The 24266-nt window shown below is 32.5% G+C and overlaps 1 protein-coding gene across 4 annotated transcripts in view; it reads right to left on the bottom strand.

The window, feature by feature from the left end:
- LOC108911927 (AF4/FMR2 family member 4) overlaps positions 1-24266 on the bottom strand; it is a 210929-nt gene that overhangs the window by 103094 nt on the left and 83569 nt on the right. The window contains exon 1 of one of the 4 annotated variants that reach the window (XM_018717021.2): positions 17698-17923. The exons of 2 other annotated variants lie outside the window; for them this stretch is intronic. In XM_018717021.2, the coding sequence (XP_018572537.1) occupies positions 17698-17714 (17 nt within the window). In that variant the 5' untranslated portion in view covers positions 17715-17923. One more of the 4 variants, XM_018717030.2, reaches the window with a different exon arrangement.

Genomic DNA, 24266 nt, shown 5'->3' with positions numbered 1-24266 from the left:
ATGATTGCAAAACCCTGGAATGAGGAATTCAATAACTCTATTATCCTTCAACCCTTTATCAGAAACCATCATAACATCATGAGCCCAATAACCTTTGACACACGAAACGGAGTGAACAGGACGAAAGAATTGAAATTGTCAAGATATTTATGGTTGAAGAACCAAGTAAGCCTCTAACCTTGTAACCCTTTATCAGAAATCACCATAACCTCGTACTTAAATGGAATAACTCTAAACTCCCATGAGCTTTGGAATACAACAGTTGTGGGTTATAACTGGGATTTTAAAGTTATTCCATTTATGAGGTTACGAATTTAACCATGAACTTCAAACAGAAACAAATTCAAATTTAAGCAGTGGAAATTCAAATACATTCATTACATCTATGTATGACTTAAAGGATTTGCATCGTAGGAAATCACCTTCAGCTTGCAATACTATTTATACATCTGCGGTCTTTGGAATCTCCTTCAGTGCACATGACTATAAAGTTAGAAGCAGTTATTTTGTGCATATTTCTGCCCAACAATGCGTAAAACTTTATAATTAGGCCGTGAAGTGTTTGTAATTGAATATGCATAAGGGTTTTATAAAATTAGTCACGACCCCAAGGAAAAATGGCGGCACGGTATTCGTAATAATAACCGCGCGTCGTGACGAATTATTACTCTTCGTCAGGGCAGTTAAAGAGATATTAAAACATTTACACCTAACAGAGCTATGTTTGAAACTAAGAAACATATATAAAGTGTTACTAATACAGTGTCAAACTGAAATAAATGATAGGATATTAGAAATTGCATAGTCGTATTTGGGAAAGAATAAGTTTCAGCACTAAATTATCTGTCCTACTGCATTTACAGTCATTTACACAGTGGCGTATCATTTATTTTTTTATAAAAGCACAACTTGTATAAAGTTTGTGCGCTAGTAGACATTCCTTATAGTTTTAATTTTTCAGTTTCGACACAATGTCATTAATAACGGTTATTAACTGAACATCCTGTATGTCTTTGATAAATAAAATAATAACAATTAGACATTTTTATTGAGGTAACTATGAAAGAACTGACATAAAGGATTGTATAATGTATACATTTACTTCTGTTTCGTAGATATGCAACGCTATCATTTCCATAGTTTTTGTGTTAAAAATAAATTGTTTACATTTTCACGGTATCAGAATGAATAATCAATAACGATATTACAAACAATGGCAATTTGCAACGAAGTTATACTGCACACGCCTATTAATTGCATTTAATAAACAACTGCGGCAAAAAATTCAGACATGTATTTTTTCGCTAGTTTAATATAATTGGTATACAAGGTAAATAATATACGTAGAACTTGGGTTATTTCTGAAAAACTAGAAGTGTTACATCCGCCATTTACGCCCAAATTCTGAAATATACCACCCTAATTATATTTACTCATAAATAAAATTCTAAAAAACCATGGAACAAATAAGAACGTCTAGGGATTCTAAAAAAGCATCCGCCCCCACAGACCCTGACCCGAGAACAACAAGTGTGATCATAGGAGACGAGTCACCGCGATAGTTTTAAAATGGACATAACGGAGATGGTATGACATGGTGGGGACATGATTCATAATAGGATCTGATTTATTTTTTTTGTAAAATTTTTTATATTGTTTACAAACTATTACTTTGTTGGAACGTAATTCTTAAATATTTTGAATAAAATAAATTGGTTTTGCCAAAAAACTTTTCGTTGTTCTTATTTTTAAAAAGTCTTGTTTACTTCGGAACGCAATTTGTACCTTAACCTTTTTTCTCTTTATTTTTCTTATACGGACCATACAGGAATAATTAAACATAATACCACAAAATCGGTAATGTCTTTAAGTCGTTAAACCGCGAAATATTAACTGATGATCTTGGGAAGCGTGTAATGGATCTGAGGCAACGGGATATCATTACTCGTTTCATTTCACCGAGATGGAAAATCTAGATTAATCCAGAACTAAATAAAGCCGATTTTAATTGGAACCGTTAATTTTCCATAACTCGGATATTATCCCATAGTAATTTATTTGTCTGTATTAACTTAACAGTAAATAAGGAATGTAATTATCGTTTTTCTTCATAATTAATTATAATTTAATTGACATTTATATTCAATTTTCATACAGTCAAGGTCTGAAAATTACAAACACATGAAGTTATTAAGAATGCTCCATTTTTTATTTTTCAAAAGAACTACTTCATTTTTTTATATTTCATCATTCCATGCTGATGAAAGAGTAAAGTGAGCCCATCATTTCTCCAACATTATTCTGAGGAATTTCAATAAAACATGATAAACAAAATAACTATGTTTGCATATACGAAAAAGTTATAGTTTTACGAACAAAAACCGAGAATAATTTTTAATAATAAAGCTTTTCATCGTTAAACAATATCTTTGGTTCAGTGTCCCTTTTCAGAAGTTATTTAACTTCACCTTCAATTACTTCGCATACGCTTTTACTTCGTGGACATGGTAGTAGGCAATAGTCGCTCGTGTTTTCAAGATCACAAACGTAAGGTAGATGACATTTAAAAAGTAACATGTCTCGTCCGGAAATAAATTCTTACAACTGGATTTTATGATAGAATCGACAGATAAAATATTGACGCTTTTATTCACTTTTATTTAATAAAGATTTTATATCTATGTAACATTCTATACAGAATTACAATTAAGAAAATGACCCTACTCTAAAAAAATGAGTTTCTCAAGATTCTATTCGATTTTCTTATTTTACCCAAAATCTAGCACAATTGAATAGGCAAAGCACACGACACTATGAATATTTTAAAAAAAGGAGGCAAGCCCATCCGCATGCCACTGGTGTACAGGAAGCGTAGTAAGGATTTTTGTAGTTATTTATACCCTTGCAATAACTGTATTCAATTTGAATTTCATTTGTCACATATAATTTTATGAACTATAATTTAATTTAAAAATGTAACCTAATTATTATTAAAAATACCTGTCAAGTTCCGTTAACACAATTATTTAGGCTAGGTAGCATTGACATTGTTGTTTACAGGAAATTATTCCTATCTCTCTAGATAATGATTAAATTATCTTCTACAAGTAGATAAAACGACGCAACCACAACATGTTTAAGTTATTGTTTATTTGCGGTAACGTCATACCAAATAGATCACCTGAACACAAAATAAACATATGTATTTTTTTAATGAGTTCTAGACAAGCTCAACTACTATAGATGTTTTAAACTACTTTAAAAATTACTTTTAAAAATAAAAAATATTAGCTTGTTTTAATAATATTACACTCCAATGTATAATTCAGTCTGAAATTTCGGTTTGAAATAAAAAAATTGTAATGCGATATTATTTCTAATAGATTTTAAATAAAAACAAAACCGATATTTATGCTACAAGTGTGTCATTTATTTTACCGCTATGTCTTATCTGCACAAAATATTTAATATTTTTTCTAACAACGTTACGATAAACAACAGTTAAAAGATTATTTTGTGTCAACTTCATTATTGTTGTGGCATGGGAGAAGTAAGTTTAACAAATAAGGTTACAAAAATAAATAGTTATTTCTTATATTACATTACCATCATGTAGTAAATAAATATTTTCTAAATCACTCACACATCTGATGTACTTAATAAACAGAAATGCCGGGAAGATAAATATATAGTCGTCACGAAATCTTAAGCATAACCGTGAGTGAATCAGAAAACATATTGTCAAGGGAAGCTCTAGCTCCTATTAACATCTACAGAGTGAGCCATTGTTAAGTGCGTGCAATTTAACTAAAGCCTCAGAACAAAATAAAGCAATTAACTAAAACACTTCCTTAAAAAGCCATGGGCACACAAATAAATTTTGTTTATTTTTTTTTAATATACTTTTGCGACTCTAAACTATTAAGTTCAGCATGATGCAAATTTGGTGATCGATAACACGTGCGTTCAGCTTGTTTTTGATGTAAGTGAAATTTCATTATGCCCAGAACGCCAGGGACGGACTATGCCCAATGGTTAAAAACCTAGAATTTTTGCATAGATGACGATCGCAATCTACCTGTATCAAAAGTATGTTCCCTGAAGAATTTGCCAACGATAATACACAAAACATATTTCTTTAAGGGCCCGCAAAGTTTTAAAGACGTCCTTTGGTACTATTGCTTCGATCCGAGGAAGCTTTATTTATTTTTTTTGTCACCTAAATAAGACAAAGTATATACGTACCGGGCAATAAATATAGTCCATACAATTACACAATGCGGTTCTATAATAACACATACAAATGATACAATATATCAGCGTCAACATTAGCTATTTGTCATTAGATTCAACCACAAATTTTCATCAAATATCCCAACATCATTTAAATGGAAACGTCCACTGACTAATCGCCGAACATTTCATTAACATTATTATCTGACCTGCACGTTATTCATTCGGTAATTAATGAAAGGCGCACGGAAAAACAACAGAAAACGATAACAAGGCGAGCGCTTCGGAGTTTATAAAGAGACCGATATTTACATGAAAAATGAAGACAATATTAATATTAAAGCAAATTCAATATTTTAATTCCCTTAGACGCCGACATGTTTACTGAAAAATTGGGTGTAAATAATGCGATTAAAATTAAGAGAGGTAATAAATCCCTTTCCAAGAAAACTCGTAAATAAATAAGGTGTACACTAAGATTTATTGACGCATCATAAAGAATCCCAGCTGCTCTTTTACTCGACGAAAAAGCTCAAAACTTTCGATACAAATGCAATACCAGTTTATACAGAGTGTTTCAGTCCTAATCTCTAACACAACCAAGAGGTTGGCAGTATGTACCAGGTTCGGTCGCTGACGCAGCAACTCGGCATTGAAATATTTGAAAAACTTGTTCCCATATTTATTTAGCCCATACCCATACAGAGGTCTGGTCGAATTAAACGTGGAAGTGATCAAACGGCGTATAACACAGCCGCACTGGGCGACTGGGCAATAAATCTCAGTTGTTCACAAATTGCCCAGCAGTGCAGTGCAGCAATGCGGAATTTAATGTGATTCAGGTAATTTTAATTTGTTGTAGGCACTTTCTATTAATCATTCATATTACAATTGCGAGAGGAAGAAATAGGAGGGATATTTTGTTTACTAATATTATTACATGCCATTTTAGAGACCTTTTGAAACGGAACAAAACGAAATTTATAATCAATATAATAAAATTATTTGAGGACATAATTAATTAAAATATGTTGTTGGTCAAATGAATATATAATAGAAATTTTCTACACATTATATACAAATTATTATAATTTTTTACCATTAACAGAAAACTTTTTTAGGGTCGCCTATGAAACTCATACCGAGTGCAATATTTGGGGAACAACAAATTGTGTCCCGATTCAAATTTGATACCTTAGATTCTAGCAAGATATGCTTACAATTAGACATTTTCTAACTAATGATGTTGTGGAGAACAACTACTCTGCGCCTTACATCTCCGCCTAGCACTGAACCACACTCCCCATAAAGGATATAGCTAAAACCATTCGTCGACACAACCACCAGACACAGATCGGTTTCGAACTTATTCTTCTCAGTATACCACAGGTGAGACGACCAACGATTATTTATCAATATGTTTTGTGTGTGGGTGAGATAAAACATGCAAAATATATGTCATATTTTAATCTGTAGTTACTGACAAAAAGTGACCTACTAATCTGAAGGTATTAGTCAAAGTTGGCATGATATATATCTATCACGATATTACTTGATATATATCGTGATATTTATAAAAATTTAAATAATGATTCTTATTGGTTTAAAGTTGCTAAAACTGTTAACAGATGGCAGTAAAACCGTATGCTAATCGTTGACGAATGTATTTATTTATGTGATTCCTCGAATTATTCAACAAAGTAAAATTGAATGAATATTTTTATTACTCCAGGCCTTAGTCAATTCGAGCAGGTGCTGTGTGTTTGTATTTGTTTTAATATTTATGAAATTTATGTTGACTTGGTGTAAATTGGTTAGTTCGTAGTATTTAATATTCACGCAAATATTTTTTATTAATTTCAGAATTTATATTTATTTTTTTGTGCTTGTTTTTGATATTTGGAATAAAAATATTTACCTAAATAGTTTATTAATTTTATTTCGCTACTATAATATACATAAACTAATTAATTAAAAAAATAAATATCAATACTTGATATATATCCGATATTTGATATTTATATAAATATCATGATATTTGCCAACCTTGCTATTAGTGTACATGACTAATGTCGTGCTAGGCGTATAAATTTTTTAACTAATGATTGTGGAAAACAGCCGTAGTCCGCAAAGTAGTTGTTTCTCACAATCTCATTTAACATCAAATTCTGTGTGATCGCATCATTCACTGCGGAAGATTAGAACTGGGGACATTCTGTATACATGTATTGGAAATTTATAATCAACTGATTAATTCGCTCTCCAACAGAACTCAGCTGACGGACTGCTATCGCAATATGAAAGACTCGTTAATCGGCAGTACACCGACACAAAGCAGGTAGAAAAACTAAAACATACAAACCCTGGGACGGTCCGATAAATCCTAACCTAAAAACAACACAGCCCCAGCTGACTTGTTGCTCGGCCTCCGATTTGCATCCTCTATATCCGTCGCAGCGGCACAGAAACACCACCACCCATAACGACACTTACGGCGCGGCCTGTATTTTGAATAATTCACCGAAAAACACCATAAAACTGTTAAGATTAGCGTTGGAAACGCTCAAACTAGAGGCATAGTGCGCCCATGGCTCGGTTCTATGTCAATGCCCATCAAGATAAAAACTGAAAAACGAAGACGACCGAAGCTACGCTCAGGGGTGGAAGAAAGAGGGTTGCCGTTTACGGCCAACCGAATCAAGTTCAAGCCGGGCCACTCGGTTTACTTTATGATGTTTATGAATATAGAAGGCTGCTTTCTTTCCCGGCCTCGACTTCCTCCAGGTGTATCGCGGGGCTCTTGGGAAAGGGGTCCCTGTAATTTACCTAATTCAATTTGTGAGGGATCCTTAATTATCGCATACTAATTCGATTCTACTGACAGCAGTATTGTTAGGGCAAATTGCATCTTTCGATATTTACAGATAATTTCAACATGATACCAAAATACTGGATGTTTACTTTTTCCAGAATTTGCAGTTGCAATGTAAAAAGCAATACAAAAAATCATACAATTCTTGCATATAAAAAACTGAGGTGTGATATAACTACAAATAAATAGACCACATAATAATTTACCTTGTAACCATTGTCGTCTACACAGAATCAAAATAGATTTTTTTTAATCTAGGAATCTGGAATTTCCTGTGGTTTCTTATACTTGTAAACCACCAACAGTTCCTTATATCTATAACACCCAATATTTTTAAGTTATGCACAAGGCGTTTGGAAAATACATGTACAACGTTCGACTAGAGATTCTTTAATAATAGAATAATCTTAACTTAATGGTACGGATCAAAGTTGTATGAAATTTTCCCAAGATTTGAACACTGTACTTAAAAAAACAATTGAATGGAGCTTATCTGATATTTTTATTAAACCTGTCAATTTTTAAATAGAACACCCTGTATATTTGAGCATTTTACATATTTGAACACAACGCTTTTTGAGGATTACAATGATGGTGAAGGTTTGACAGATCTATCTTTAATAATAAGAAAGATATGGCCAACAATAAACTCTTTAGACTCTTTTGGTCATATCTCTCTTATTAGAGTCACACCTATCAAACCTTATAGGCCAGGAAATATAGAGTTGTACGCGACTTTTTGTTTCGGCAATCTGAATTTATCACTATAGATGCTAAATATTATGTACAATAACATATTAGTTTCCACAGTCATAAAAATGGGGGGAATATTGTTTACAGGGTGGTTAATTGTATAATTTTTACGTAAATTCCGTTCATTTCCACGAGAAAACAGTAAAGTACTTTTGTTTTCGTCTTCAAAAGACCTACAAAACTAACCCTCGAGCCTCAAAAAATATTGGTTAGATCAAAAGTTATAAACAGAAGAAGTTTATTTATGACTTTTGAATAAACATTTATAAACTACGTTATTATTACCAGAACGTTTTAAGATCGTATTCTCTCATTCCTTATCACTATCTAATAACTCACACGAAATCTGGAATCGGTAAGTTGAATAGTTTACAAGTTATGGCCTTATAAACAAATTAACTAATTATTAGTCTGGACGATCCCAAGGATCTTCCACAATCGCACGGATTGTTTTTCATGGTAGATTTCAAAATAATACATTGAAATCTATCTTTTTTTTAATTTCAAATTTGCAACCTGGATTTATTTTTATTTTTTAATCTTAGTCGCAAAATGAAATATACGACGCACGAGCGTGACATAGTCTGTAACTCCGTTGTTTTTCAACGAATCTTGACGATTTTTTTTAACTTAAAGCTCTTTTCATAAGGTTTCCGAATATGTAATAATATATAACTATATCACGCTCGTGCGTCGTATATTTTATTTTGCAACTAAGGCTAAAAAATAAAAAAAATCCAGGTTACCAATTTGAAATTAAAAAAAAATGATAGATTTCAATGTATTATTATGAAATCTACCATGAAAAAAATCAGTGCGATTGTGGAAGAGCCTCGGGATCGTCCAGACTAATAATTAGTTAATTTGTTTTTAAGGTCATAACTTGTAAACTATTAACTTACCGATTCCAGATTTCGTGTGAGTTATTAGACAGTGATAAGGAATGAGAGGATGCGATGCCAAAACGTTCTGGTAATAATAACACAGTTTATAAATAAACTTCTTATGTTTATAACTTTTGATCTAATCAATATTTACTGACGCTCGAGGGCTAGTTTTGTAGGTCTTTTGAAGACGAAAAAAAAAGTACCTACTTTACTGTTTTCTCATGGAAATGAACGAAAAGAAGTTATAAGCGAAAAACCTGAATTTACGTAAAAATTATACAATTAACCACCCTGTAAACAATCTTCCCCCCATTTTTATGACTGTGGAACATAATATTTAGCATCTATAGTAATAAATTCAGCTTGCCAAAACAAAAAGTCGCGAAATGGTGATTTCCCAGCTTATTTTCCTGGCCTATTACGGCAGTGATAAGTAATCGCTCTACCAAATATCTAAAAATATACAGGATATTATATGAAACCAATACTAAGTTTGGTTTGCACCTTCGAAATGTAGCATTCAATTGTTTTCTCTAAGTTTTTCTAAGAAAATATGAAGTGTAAGGGGGTACTAGTAGTAGGGAGTGTTACATGAACAAACTTATACACAGGTTTGGATAATCAAAATCTAAAGCCCCATAGTTTGAACAAAAACACTATCCGTTTTATTGGTAGTTTAAATATGTTTATAGTAAATATTTTGAAAATTTTCAACGTTAAAGTTTGGTCAAGATCTTTTAGTTACACACTGTATGTATTAAGAGTGGCAAGTATTTTGTTTTTTTTGTCCCTTTAACTTAATATGCAAAAATTAAAATGATTTTTTTTCATATTTACTTTTGGATTTCAATTTTAAGAAACAATTTATCTAAATGCTGATATTGACACTTGACTTCTTATTTAAAAATATGTATTTTTTCCTAGTTCAGTGCACTTGGCAATAGACAAGTAGATAAAGAGGCATAACTTATTGTCATTTCATTATTTAAACATAAATTATCAACACAACTAGGGAATATAAATCACCGATATGTTACAGGTACCTATCTTTTGAAAATTCAAAGTAATTCCCTAAATTCCAAAAACAGTAAAATATAATGAGAAACCGACAAAGAATAACATATTTAAAAACAAATGTCTAAGTATACTATAATGATTAAGGCTTTCAAACCTATTTAATAGTAAGATAATGATAATGACTTTATACCTGAACCCTGAACGAACTCAAATACAAATTTAAAAATATTTTAAAGACTTCCTCAAGTGTGAAACTTACCTAAATGCAGTAATAACAAAAACTGCATATTGTTTACTTTTATATGCTGCATTTCAATTTAAAAATGCCGCATCTCAGTATCCTGAGATACAAATCAAAATTTTTCATATGAATAATATTGAAGAAATGTATAACAATAATCTAATTTTATCAAATTATCTTATCAAACAAATTACTCATACACTGATAAATATATAAAATACAAGAGCTTATTTAATTTAATAAAAAATGAATAGTTATTAGTAAAATTGTTTCTTTCAACAAATCATGTAGTTGCTTATATGTACATTTAAATATACAGGGTGTAAGAAGTTTGACTGTCATTACTTCAGCATGAGATAGAGTAATCATAAATGAACAAAAAAGTTGTATATTACATGGGCGTAAGATTAACAGTTTTCAAAATACAGCGAGTATTAAGTAATATTGGGAGTTTCATCATGTGACAACAGCGCTTAACCTGCTGTTGCACACCACGTGTAGACTTGTCCCACGGAAAAAATGTAAACAACTATTATTGTGAAACATTCAGTAAATTTCAATACAATTGTTTTCCAGTTTTTAAATAAATAAAATGTATTGATTTTGTAGTACGAAGATAGTGTTGTGCTTAAATTTTAGCTCGAATTTTAGTAATTATGAATCTTTTAAAACAGGAACTTAACTTTTAATCAAATTACATATTTGAAAAATATGTAATTAAAGTACCCAAAGATTCACGTCGTCCAAATAATCAACACGTATTAAAAATAATTTAGATACTTACCAAAAAACAAAATTCAGTAATTTTTAAACGCACAAGTACAAAACAAACTACAACATATGCTCAAAATGTGCACCACCATTTTCGATGCACTCACGACACCTTCGAATCCAAATTTCGCGCACTCGCTGGAAAACACCTTAAGAAAAGAAAATAGTGGAACGCAAAAAACACTCGGACACGGTCGAACCCAGATACCAACTGAATTGCGTATTGCTGGACACCTTAGTACCTCTTGTTAATAAACCGCCGCGCCGTTGTCGCATTGCTCGATATGAATTTTATCGAATTTTAAATTTATTACAGCGCTAATTATTTTTTAGAATTAAGCATAAAAAAGTTAAAAAAGTGATAAATATTGTATTTTAATGATATTCTATGCACAGTTATGTCAATATTCCTTAATTGATCGAACTTTTGTACATCAAGTACATTTTTCTCGGAAATGGTCGAGTTTAGGACCCATGTCATATACGGTTTATTTTAATGTATTCTATCGTTTGTTAAGATTAAGGCAGTCAAACTTCTAACACCCTGTATATTGCACATTCGTAGACATTCTTGGAAATTCTGTGCTATCTTTCATTTGAAATTTCTGGACTAGGTAATTATTACCTAAATTTGGCATTAAATATTTAAACTGAATAAATAACAAATATATAATAATTATTGAAAACATAATCTCGAGATAAAAATGAAGTAAAAATTATACAAGATTATGACTGTGACGAATTGTTTTATTTAGTGTTTATCGTCATAGCAACCGTCATAAACAAAACCGCAGAGAAAACAAGATTTTTTTTATTCCCCATGTGGTATACATTCCGAGATAGATTCTTTTACAATTCACGTAAGTATTTAAGCATGAGTCAAATTATTTTGTTAATTGGTGTAAGTGTATTCTTTTACGGTTATCACAAAGGTTATCATCGGTGATGAAATAATTGTATATCTAAGTGTTGTTATAATCAAGTTTATTTTATCACGTTAGATAAGGCAAGTCTGTAAAGAGATATGAAATATTTTCTGTAACCGATTGACTGACAAGTCATAAAAACCTACGAAAGAATTTGTCCCGATAAAAAAAATATTACACGAGATAATTTCATTTGTGGCTGTAGTTCATAAATCCCAAAGTCCTGCGTTAAAAACTGTGAAAGGGAAGAGAGAGGAAGAAACCGGGTCAACGCCTCTATTTTTTAAGCGTCGGGTGGAAATTCCAATTTGCCTTTGGATACCCGGAAATGACGAGTTTAATTTTAAATGAGTCCTCAATACACGGTACGAAACCCAGAATAACGCACAAGGGAGGCTCTTGAACTCTCGTATAACAAGGGGGAGGATATTTTTGCTGGTTTCGCATACATCCAGACTATCGTATTTCTTTCTTACAAATAAAACAAAGTTCCGGTACTCTTTCAGTAGATAGGTTGTAGATACACCATTATCTGAAAATTATTGCAAGTCATATCGCACACAAAGCGCTGTGATATTTCTATTACTAAATCACTATGAATATAGGTATTTATTAAAACAATCGTTACATTTTTTTTTTTTTTGGTGGGGACTGCCGCTCATTCCGCTCCGACCAATAGTTTTGCAGGCATATGTGCTTGATCATTGTTTACAGGGTAGTAACAGGGTGGTAAACGATATACTTATTTCTATCTGATATAATAAAAAATCATGTACATATATGAAACACAAAAGATGAGGTTTGACGAATGTGCATGCCGTACCTTGCGCTCTAGAAACTAGCTCGCGCGGTTTTTTGAGGTTACCTGTCAAGCGGCAGGATATGAAAAATAAAGGTCAAAGATAACATCTGCCCACTGGTTGGACATATTAAAAAAAGTCTATATAAAACTTTAATCTGGAAATGTAGTATCGCTCTCAAGATATCGGTCTTGAAATTTTTTGGAACAAAAACTATATAGACAAAAACACTTGCCTCAAATCTATGCCTAAAATGCTAGGTATAGCTATAGATTAGGAATGTTTGACACTGTGATTATTACATGTGTAATTAATAAATTGGTACCACTGTAACTATTAAAACAAAAAGTCTCCATCACTATATTAAATCCCATCAATATATTTACCGTATCACTGACTATTTGTAACCGTTCCGAAAAAAACAACATGCCTAATATGAATCCACCACAGTCGGAGGTCATTCAACTCTCAAGCATTTTGAGATGGACTATATAGGCGGAGATTAAAAATAAATAAGTGGTTACCTATATCTTTTTAATCATAATTTGATGAAATATGAATGTACTTTATATGTTGTTTATAAGCGTTGAATGGCAATAGACTAGGACGACATATTTACGAGGACATACATCCTAGAAGTGTACGACACTTCGTCCGACAGTTCACCGACTGCAAAGAGACGATTTCAGATCTATGTCTTTGATGACAAATACCGACAAAGGATAATCTATAGAATCAAATTTTGATTACAGAAATATTTGAATACAATTCAAAGTGAATTTGCAACACAATTGCCATTACATCAGCCACACTATGTTCAGTTGCTCAATGGGAGGTTAAGAAAAGTTGATTTTAATCGATGCCGAACAGAATCGACCGCCTGTCTAAATAATTCCTGGAATAAAAGGCCGAGTAAATAAACTCATGTAATATAACGACATAAAATCTTAATTGGAAGAAATATAAATAACCGCAGCAATAAATGAAAACAAAAATATTTTATGGTGGTAGGTTCGTAGGTAGCATTCAGTATCTGAATAAAAAACATAAAATAATAACGTTTTCTATTTTTTATAGGTAGTTGAAGTTTTTCTAGGAAACAGGTACATATTCAGATATCGGTTTTAGTATATCAGCAGTATCAGGGAAGGCCAATTTTACAGAATTCGGAGAGGAATTGGGAGAAATTTAAGGAAATTTACGTTACATTTGAAAGAGGTTATATCAAGTTTAAATAAAGTAAAATAGATCAAAATTGTTTAATACTGCAGTATAGTCGCTCACGACTTAGGTACATATTTGTTTTAATATGACATTTCGCCGCCTTTGGGCTAATATTTGACATCTATGTTTGACGAGTGACAGTCATATAAAGGTGATTTACGAAATAGGTATCCTCGGAAGTATCCAATATTAAATTAAATTTTACAACCTCTACCCACCAATTTTTTTTTTACTTTACTAGGTATAAGTACCCTGATTTTTCCATATTTCTTGGTTGTTTCGTTAGATTCTGACATCCCAAATTTCATATGATATGTGAGAAATAGAGTAATGCAAAAAATCATTTTGAAACAGTGAAATTACATCCCGCCTATTACTAGTACTCGAAAATCCAATATAACCCCACAAGAAAAATCCAGACAAGATAAATCTCGGGAACGAGAGAATTTAATTTTGCATCCCATGGTACAAAAATATACAGGGGTTGCATTTGAATTTTACGAGCAATTTTCTTGTTGACATCCCTTTATTGCGGACCTGTAGAATCCTAGCCCACTATTGGAACAGTGTGAAAGAACTACTACTGCTCAATATTTGCCAAAAAAAAATTTCGATAGCTGCTGCCATAACTAGAGAATTCGTAGGTTAAGTAACGATTTTGTTGAAAAGAAATTTGAAAACTAAATATCTCGAAAACTACGACCTTTTTAGAGTATGACTGTTATACACAGTGTTCTTTATTTTTCTCGTAGAATTTATAATGTATATAAAAAACATATGGTTGCATTTAAAAAATTAAAGTTGGTACATATCTGGCGAGTAAAAATAGAACACTGAATAGGTAACTAAAAATATTTTTAGTTTGTAGATCTTGAGAAATCTGTCAACGAGTCTGATAACAACAAAAAATAAAAATTGATCTATCCCACTTTTTCACTTCAATAACGAAGAAAATTGTCCCTTTTTGCACTGACGAAAACCAAAAAAACGAGGGATGATTTGAAAAATATTTACGAAATGAAGAAGTTCGACTTCCTAAAACTTTTGAATAGCAACACAAAATCGAAATGTGACATGTTTCAATTATTTTCAAATAAAATTTAAATCTATCTCACTGGTTGGAGGAAACAATTTCTTTGAAACTCGGTGTGAGAATAATAACGATTACCATTATTTTGTAAAATAAATCAGAACCATTTTCTGACAAAATATAATTTATAGTTGATTCTGGAGTTTTATTAATTTCCGGATGGTTACATAATTTCTGGTTGTTGGATACTCTGTTTTAGAATGTCGTTCTATCCTTTTTTTGTACATAGAACATATATGTATATGTATATATACACGAAGTGTGAATATAAAACTTATAAATTTTCTGAATTTTAACATTTTATAAACACTTTCACTCTCCAAAAAGAATTTTTGTATATTAGATCATTAATGTTGCCAGACAGAAAACTAAATTACGGCAAATTAAAACTCAACAATGTTGAAAAGAATAATTGTTAATAATATCACAATAAAAGTCGTCCGAAGCATACAATCTACACCAGCACTACCAAAACAAAGAGCATCGTGGAGCGTCAGGCATTAAAATCGAATTGTGAAAGTGCGACATTCTTTTACTTCCTTTTTAGTATGTGGATAACCTCAAGCTCTTCAACGTAAATATCAGTTATGGTCGATTCGAATATTTTAACATCTGCCAATTAAAGATAAAATTTCTGGTTATTCCTTACCGGTCGAGCTCACATTATTACTTTTATATCCTGCATTGACAAAATCCCATGTACGTATGATATAACTTGTTTTGTATTATTTTATTTGAATTAAGATCTAACATATTAATTCTACTACATATGCAAATTTCACAGGACAGAGGTAATCCCTGTAGATACTCCACAAGCATCGAAAATCCCACACATACTCATATATGCTCGCATATAGGTTACCCACTATGAATCCAATTAAAATGCAGTTCGTAACACACTTTTAACTGTGATGTCAGTATTTTTTTTACAACAACCAACTTTTAATTGAATAATTTATTATAATTTACCAAAGTTATTTCACATATGTAGTATGTTTATTTAATTATTCAATTTTTTATTAAATTCGGTATTCTGATATTTTCTAATTATTCCTTTTTGTACAAATCTTTTAAACGCTTCTCAACCTGTATCGTACAGGGTGTTTTGAAAAAAGATGCCATACATTCAGGGGTAATATAACATCACAAAATATTTTTCTATGGACCAGGGGTCTATTGTCTTTTGTTTCTGAGATATATGTCCAAAAATGCCCCATTTCTGAATGAAGAGCTGAAAATTTTAATTTTTTTCATATAAACATCTCCGTTGGTATTTTTTAACCGAAATTATAATATACGTAGCTGTAGGAAGCCAAGATTACATAATTAAATAAAAATTAGCACGCCATTGGCCCTTTAGTTCTGTTATCACGGAGAAGAAAACCTGACTAAAATTTGTTTGCGGTTTCCTCCTCAGTTATCTCATTTCAAAATAAAAATATGTGAATATGTATTTTAAGCTCAAGTTTACGAAAAAACGATTTTATTCGATTTTATTAAGTACATAATAATTTCTTGAAAAGTCGTTTGACAAAAACAAAATCTATCTAGGTATATCTACTTTTATTGAATGTAATTAATGAAAAAGCAATATTTAAAGACTGATATTTTGGTAACAACAAATAACATGTTTCTCGAAAATTGTGTATCTTTTGCGCTTTTAAAAAGAGTACATTTTTTGGGTAAAATAAAATTTTATATTAAGAAATGCAGGAAACCTAACCTTAAAAATAAATATTCTAAAATGTAGCTAAAATATTTCGAAAACTAATCATGTTAGCCTTGATTTTTTAGAGGCATAATGTCGGTCTCCTGATTCTGCAACTTTGCCCCCATTTAAGCTAGTTCGTATCTCTTACCGTTTCCGAGATCCCTGTAGTGAGAAGCGAATTTGTAACAGCCTGTACATTAAAAATATTGTTTCTAGGTGTTACCCAATTTGAAAGTTTGTTGAGAAATATCTAATAGAGGTTTCTTAAAAATAAAATAAAAAAAGTCAACATTAAAATTATGACTAATAAAATATTTAATCTGCAGATTATGGATTTGGATTGCACTCTGTAATAATGGAAAATGCAGATCGGTGGGTGATTCACCGGCTTTTGTGGACGTGCTTTTCTAGACTAATCAGGATAATTTCAGGATTCCACAAAACTTTTTAAGTTTTAAAACATTCCCCTTTTTGAACTATTATGTGAGCCAGCCCAGGATGCGAGCACCTTTTCCACCATGTATGTCTATTCCTATTTTCAACTAGACCAGTTGCTGTCCCCTATTGATTCGTTTCAGAGTTAAAATGGAAATTCCCTAGAGACACTTGTAGGTACAGCATTATATTATAATTCCCTCCCGACACGAAACCTTCGCATGGGAAGATCCATTACAAAAACAATTCAAAAAAGGAATATTTACTTAAACGGTACGTAACGGGATAACCCTTCCTCTGCAAAGATTCAGTACAGAAAAGCAACAAGGCAAGGTCTCGTGACGTCATTTGCTACTAGCTGACAATGACAAGAAGTTTAATATTATTATCGCAGCACACCGGTAGGTAAACAGAATCCTTGGCCCCATTCAAAAATCCTTCCCCGGCACTGAACAGATGCAATTATTGTAACAGGCAACGTCGCACGAATCGGAAACAAAAGAGAAACGTCTATCAAATGCCATCTAGGTTACTTTTTTAATTTTTTTTTTTTTGGAAAAGGTATCTGCAATTAACACAGTGTCACTGGAGTGGCGTATGCCTGCGTTTTCTTCAACGCGGAAGTAAAATGTTGCAAAGCAAGTCACGTAGCTTAGCGATACGTAACCGTATGGGTTAGAAAATGCAAAATAAAAAAAATGGATACTCTACCGATAGTAAATCAACTGTCATCTTACCGAGGAGGTCTCTTCATTTATGTAGCGAAGTGGCAGTGTAATCCAGTTTTAATTCATCATAAAAACACACTGTTTCTCTTAACATCACACTATGAAAACCACTTGTTGTCATTTAATTGTTATATTTAAGCGACCGACACTCAAGTATACTCCATTATTAACTTGGCACAACCATAAACACATCTAGTTGACATATTATCAAAATAGTAGAGTGCGTAACAAACGATCAGCGCACTGGCACTCACATTGCATTAAAGATTTCACTTTACAACCGTCTTCCCCTTTCGGTAAAGTGGACGGTACCGAGTTGTTCGCGAGACCGCGCTCTGAAGGCGCCACCGATCGGATAGGGTCGCCGCAGGTTCTCCACAGCGCACCGTTTGGAACGCTCTCGGATAGCCCGGATTTGTATGCAACCGGCTAGGCGGGTATCACTCTTTGAACTTGAGCCACTGTTTGTGTAAATCGAGATTGTGACAGGGTAATTCGGTCATTTGATTTGATGATGTGGCGGGAGAGCCTGATAATCTTGATTTATTACTGTCGTACGCGTAATTAGATGGAGGTGATTGATTGAATCGTCTTCTTAAAATGTTGTCTCCATTATGTGTGGCAGGATGGACTTAAAAATTGGTTTTATCATGGTCTCGTAACAGATTATAATCCTAAATGAAACGAAAAACTTTAGCACATACCCAAAGACATACATATTAGGGCTCCTACGATTTTTATGAAAAGAGGAAAATATTTCTAAGGGTGAATTTTGAAGAAAAATGTATTGCAACACATTTATACTATACAGGGTTCGGTGGACTAATTACCATACAGTTCGGGGCAAAGCTCCAGGGCCTCGCTATTTTGGGGGCCCCATCATGACACTTATGTTCTGACAGATTTATGGACCGTTAGAGAAATGTGGGACCGCAGATTAATAGAACCAGACCATCCAAAATTTTTTTGGGACAGAAAATATAATATTTTCCAACTAGCAAGGGAGAACACGCTATTAAATTTTTCATCATACGTATCCGATGTACATACTAATCCAATATTGCCGCCTCACGTTCCTAATGTTGGCCGCCCCCGCGTGCAAGTAGACGTCTAGGACAGTTAGATGCGTTGAGAAATAACGTACCAAATGAATAATGTGTCAAACGAAAGCTATGTAGCCGCATTCCTAGCTAATAATCTTTCTCTAACATTAGTCTTATAGACGTACCTATCTACTTTATCACTGGAGACAAGCCCATCAACTAATATATCAGTGCGTGCGTAAGTGATTAAAAAATTAATTTTTAATGAGGGATTCAAAATATCTCTTAAAACATAATTTTTGTTTATGTAAGATATAATCGCTAATCAACTAAGAGCATCTAATTTATAACACAAATACGTACACTATGTAAAATCGACTCTAAAGCATATATGGTCACTCCCCAAATTATTTGACCAATATGTACATATTAAAATATAGAGCACGTGCCAAATACTTTTAAAATTGTCCGAAAGGCAATGCATGATTGTTGTAGTAAGTGCAGCTAACATACATTTTATTATGCAATGATTGTATGATATGCAGCATCCACACGATACGGCATCAGTTTTCGTTTCACAAATATTTGAGATTGCTTTCATCATCTGAAGCCGCCATAACAAATAATACTAATAAAATAATACACGTCATCAAAATTAACTTAACATTAAAAATTTGCCTAAATTTCAAAGTTGATTTTCTCACTAGCGACTAATCTGATTTTGACGATCTTGTTTTTTTTAATTATAGGCTTATTACTCATTGATTAAGAAATTTTTATTGAAATTTCAATTTTTACTTCAAAATGTCTATTGCCATTTTTACACTTTTTAGATTAACTTTGAAAGATAAATATTTTAAAAGTAATTTTGGACTTTTTTATAATTTTAACCTCGATTTTAACGTTTTGATATAGCTGGAAAACTACGAAGAACTAGGTAGTACATATATTATTTTATACCTACTTCATCTTTAGTTTCAATGTTTTTAACTTTTCGACAAGTTTAAATTTAAGTACCCATATTTTATTTTATCTCTGACTATGAATAGAAATCATTTCAAGGTAAATAAAATACAACCCGGAACACGTCGATCCGATTTGAAAGTTGATTGAAACATTAGCTAATATTTTCATTTTTTTCCTTTGTATTAGAAATATATTTGATATAAGATAAAGATAGAAATAACAACAAAAACATGCCACGACGTGTTTTTGTTAGTGTTAGTTACACTGATGGCCATAGCCATCTACTTTTTCCCTGCTGTATTATGCAACAGTGACCTAACAATAAAACATAATAAATCACTGTAAACTTTCACTGATGAGTTAGGTAACTTTTAGTAGCGTGGACTGATCTTAGTTTATCATTTTATATTCAGCTATCAAACACCGTAAGACGTAGATACAAATGTCTCTAGTAGAGAGTAGACGAAAATCGATGGAATCTTAATGTGTGTTTTGGTTCCGACTCTAAATCGTCCTCTTCGTCCTAATCATAAAGAATCAACTAAAGAACTAATAATGTTCTTTAGTTTATCATATGCCGCCCCCTCTCCCGCACAAGTGTCCGACTTCTTAATCATTGCGATTAGAAGGAGGGGTAGAGATATTATTATTATGATACATATTTTAAAATAAATTAAAATTTAGTTTACAACGTTGTCTACATAATTAAATATGAAACATACTAAAAAGAAAATGTTTAATTTGTATCGTGTCGTTAATTTAAGTTGACTTGCAAAATTCTCCTCCTTGTAACTCGCCTCCAAATCTGCAAAGTGTTTACAGTGGTGGTCATGGTTACCGTCGCGCAGCAGTGAAAGACGGAGTAGGAGTAGCGTATATTTACCATGCAATTTGGTCTCTGTTTAGTCTGATCGTAAGCAAATATGATAATAGTTGTTCACCTCGTTTATTCTTAATAAACGAATTTATTCTTGTAACTACAAGTCAAGAGCCGCCACTGACTATTTGTTGCAAAGGTAACTATTTACCTAAATCAGATTTGGAAAAAATTTGTCAGTAGTTAACTATTTTATGGTGGGTAACTGTTTTGTATAATTACCGATATTAATTTTAATTATCAATTAAGCGATATCACTTCCAAGAAAGACGTTAATTAAACTAGAGTCGATATTATTTACACCGCTTTTCAGCTAATAAATAACGACTGCTCTTGCTTAGACAATAATTATGTTTATGGTATCATTATGGAAATCTCGTAATCAAAATCAGAAGCCATAATTAAAATCGGGGATAACAAAGTGGATCCCCGCAATATAAATATTTAGTCTCATCCTTCCCTGAAGCCACCAAGTTTTTATGATACCCTTTCCTTTTATTTATATTACGACTAAGCTCCGCTACAAGCCCATTATAACTTAAAAGCAATAAAGATTACCGAAACGAACTTAAAAATGAGCACTATATAAATTTACAAAAAAGCTACTACAACATCATGACTAAAAAGGAAATATATCATGCTGCCATGCTATCTTATACACGTTCACTTTGGGTTTACTCACGCTTGCACAGGTTCTTGTTCTCGCGTTGAACTTGAATACGTACCTGAAACACAAAGGAGACAAACAATTATTACATATTTACAAAACGGTTGAGGGTTTATTTACTATTTACCGCGGTTCTGTGTTCTACTCGTTGAGCATTTAATACTCTAAGACCGTAAATATTATGGTTTCGTTTTATTCGCCGTTGACTGACCTTACGTACGTCAGGAGGTGATTGTGGTGTAATATTGTTTATATTTCATCACAACAGTTTCCCACAGTAGATTAAAACTTGTGTTAAAAATAATATCGTTGCAAGATATGAACCACTATCTCTATATAAAATCTTATTTCACTAAATGTAACCGCATGACAGAAAAAGTAATATTTTCTAAAATAAAAAGCTGTAGGCTGTTTTAGTGTCTAGGACTTCTATTTTCGGTGGAAATATATGAACATTTAAGTTGCCCACCTATGTTAAATAACTGAATAGAACGTTTATAGAAAAACGAAACATAAAGAACAGAAAAATAAGCAAAATAAGTAAATCTTTATTCAATATTTGAAATAATGACGATGAAAATCATGTTGTTATGTTAGCTCCTTGGGAACTGAAATCGAATTTTCCTGATAACTTTTTTATTTCTTATCAATTTGGATAATTTTGGAATAAAAGCTATGCTATTTGGAGCTATTTCAAGCTACATGGGGCTCCAGAAGTTAGGTGAGGTTTAATTAAAAAAACACATTTGGGACATTTTAAAATGCTGTAATAATTAAAATGGATCAAAGTGCCTGTTATAGCAAACCGTAAAAAAATATTAGATGTTATGTTTTATTATCTTTTTTCATTGTTTTCTATATCTTGTTGCCTTTTACGCAGACACGCCAATGGATTTTCGTTCCCGGCACGCTTCATCCCCCTTACTAGTCCAAAAGCTAGCGATGAGTCACTCTCTATAATTTCGACCGCGGAGTATAGTGATATGCGGTTGGCAGTCAAAGATCTGGTGGTTGCAAATCGCTGATTGACTGTCAGAGAAATTGCGGAACAGGTTAGCATCAAAATTGACCATACATCGAGTTGCAACAAAATTTGTTTCTCGATTGATGACCGAACAACAGAATGAACATCTTGTGGACGAGAAAAATGTATATTTAACCTTATTTCTATAGATTTGATTAATTACAGAAAATAAATCTTTACTTTTTTAATTTACTACTTACTTACGACCATTCAAATTTCCCGCCCTATTTTTCTGTTAATGCACCTACTTTAAGTTCAACGCACAAGTTATGTAGTAGAGGAATTGTCTCTGGAGTTAATAATCACCAGAGAAAAATTCCTTTGAAGGCCATAATTTAGTACATATTGGGAAAACTTTTTAGATCAAAAACAACCACTCAATATTCTTAACTTTTGCATATAATTAATCTATTAAATTAGAGTATTTTTCTAAAATCGAGACGCTTTTATCATAATTTACACGAAGATATTGTTTCAATAAACTGTAGATACTCTTTAATATTGAAATTTATGTTAAATGACAAATTAAAATACCGCCCTCGCTGTTTGAGCTGGTGGTAGCATCAAATATTGTAACCGTTCCTCGGTCATTTGTCATGATCAACTCTGCCTTCCACGTCTTTCGTCTTTGAAAGGTTTACAGTATTCGGTAAAAGAATCCTCCCTCTTCCCACGCAATCGTAGTAATAAGTTCGACTATCACGTAGAGTGCTTTATTACGACCACAATGCAAGTCGCATACAAATCCGGCCACTAGAGATATCGCTGATAAATTTATTATCTACAGTTGGCGGTGCTTTATTTATAAATAAGCCGAGACTTACAATTATCGTATCATGACGGTGTTTAAGCGTATACGATCCTAATCGAGCAATAAAAATAAAAAAACTACGCGAAGTCATCCTCCACAGAGCTTGAAACTTGAAATCGACTCTCGCAGGCGACGTTGTCAGCTCGTCGACTGTAGTTTCCGTGGAATTTTACAATCGAATCTCTCCAGATACAATTCTACACACGTTACTCTCTCTACTCTCAACTCTTTATTCTAGACACTCTACTATACAGGATGTCTCAAAAATAGTGCCAAAATTTTAACCATATATTTAATTCGTTAAAAACAACAACTTTTATCTAATATTTTTTCCGCCACTGGCACGTAAATTGACACACTTAATTACTTGAATAATAAATAAAAAGATACAGGATTAATTCGGTTACTATTGAGGAATAATAAAATTTGTTATAGACCAGATTAGCGCAAAATAATCAAAAGTAAGAAATGTTAAACTTACTGACCAAAAAGAAGTCAACGTTATTTCGGTAGGTTGACATTTATTTTACTAACGAAAGCTGCAACAAATACCAAAACGCCCTCTGCCCTCTGTTATTGACTAGACAGAGCTATACACACCTTTGAAAAGTTTCTTTCACTCTTACTAGGATTTCCGGATTGTTGCCATTATTCTGGTGGCATTCGTTCTCGTAGTTCCTCAATCATATTAACTGGAGTGGAATACACCAACTGTTTCAAACGACAACATAAATAAAAGTTGTAAGGATTGAAATCTGGTGACTGAGCGGGCCATGCAACTGAACCAGGTCGACCTATCCACCGTACAGTAAGGTATCGACCACACGTTTCAACGAATTTTCAGCGAAGCAGCATCCAGTAAATCATTAAGCACATTACTTAAAAAAGTATAAATCCCTTCGACCACCTAACTGATGTGGTATAACGTAATGTCTAATGATCCATTCGTTTACTTTTCTGACAAACATTTTATGAAAATATTCGCAAAACCAGGTACAAAAATGAGCTGTCTGTGCTGACTGACGATACAGCCTCAGGCCTGTAAAAACTGAACTTTTTTGCATGGTACGGATGTAACTGCTGTTCATGAATCTAAACATTTGGATACATTGTGTTTATAGTCAGTCTACGTGAGATAACTCCAAAATTATTTGCAATAACTCCAAAAGTGCATCTTCAATGTCAATAGG

The sequence above is a fragment of the Anoplophora glabripennis genome, unplaced genomic scaffold (assembly GCF_000390285.2).
Source record: "Anoplophora glabripennis isolate ALB-LARVAE unplaced genomic scaffold, Agla_2.0 scaffold6, whole genome shotgun sequence".
Lineage (NCBI taxonomy): Eukaryota > Metazoa > Arthropoda > Insecta > Coleoptera > Cerambycidae > Anoplophora > Anoplophora glabripennis.
This window is presented reverse-complemented; position numbering and strand designations above follow the sequence as displayed.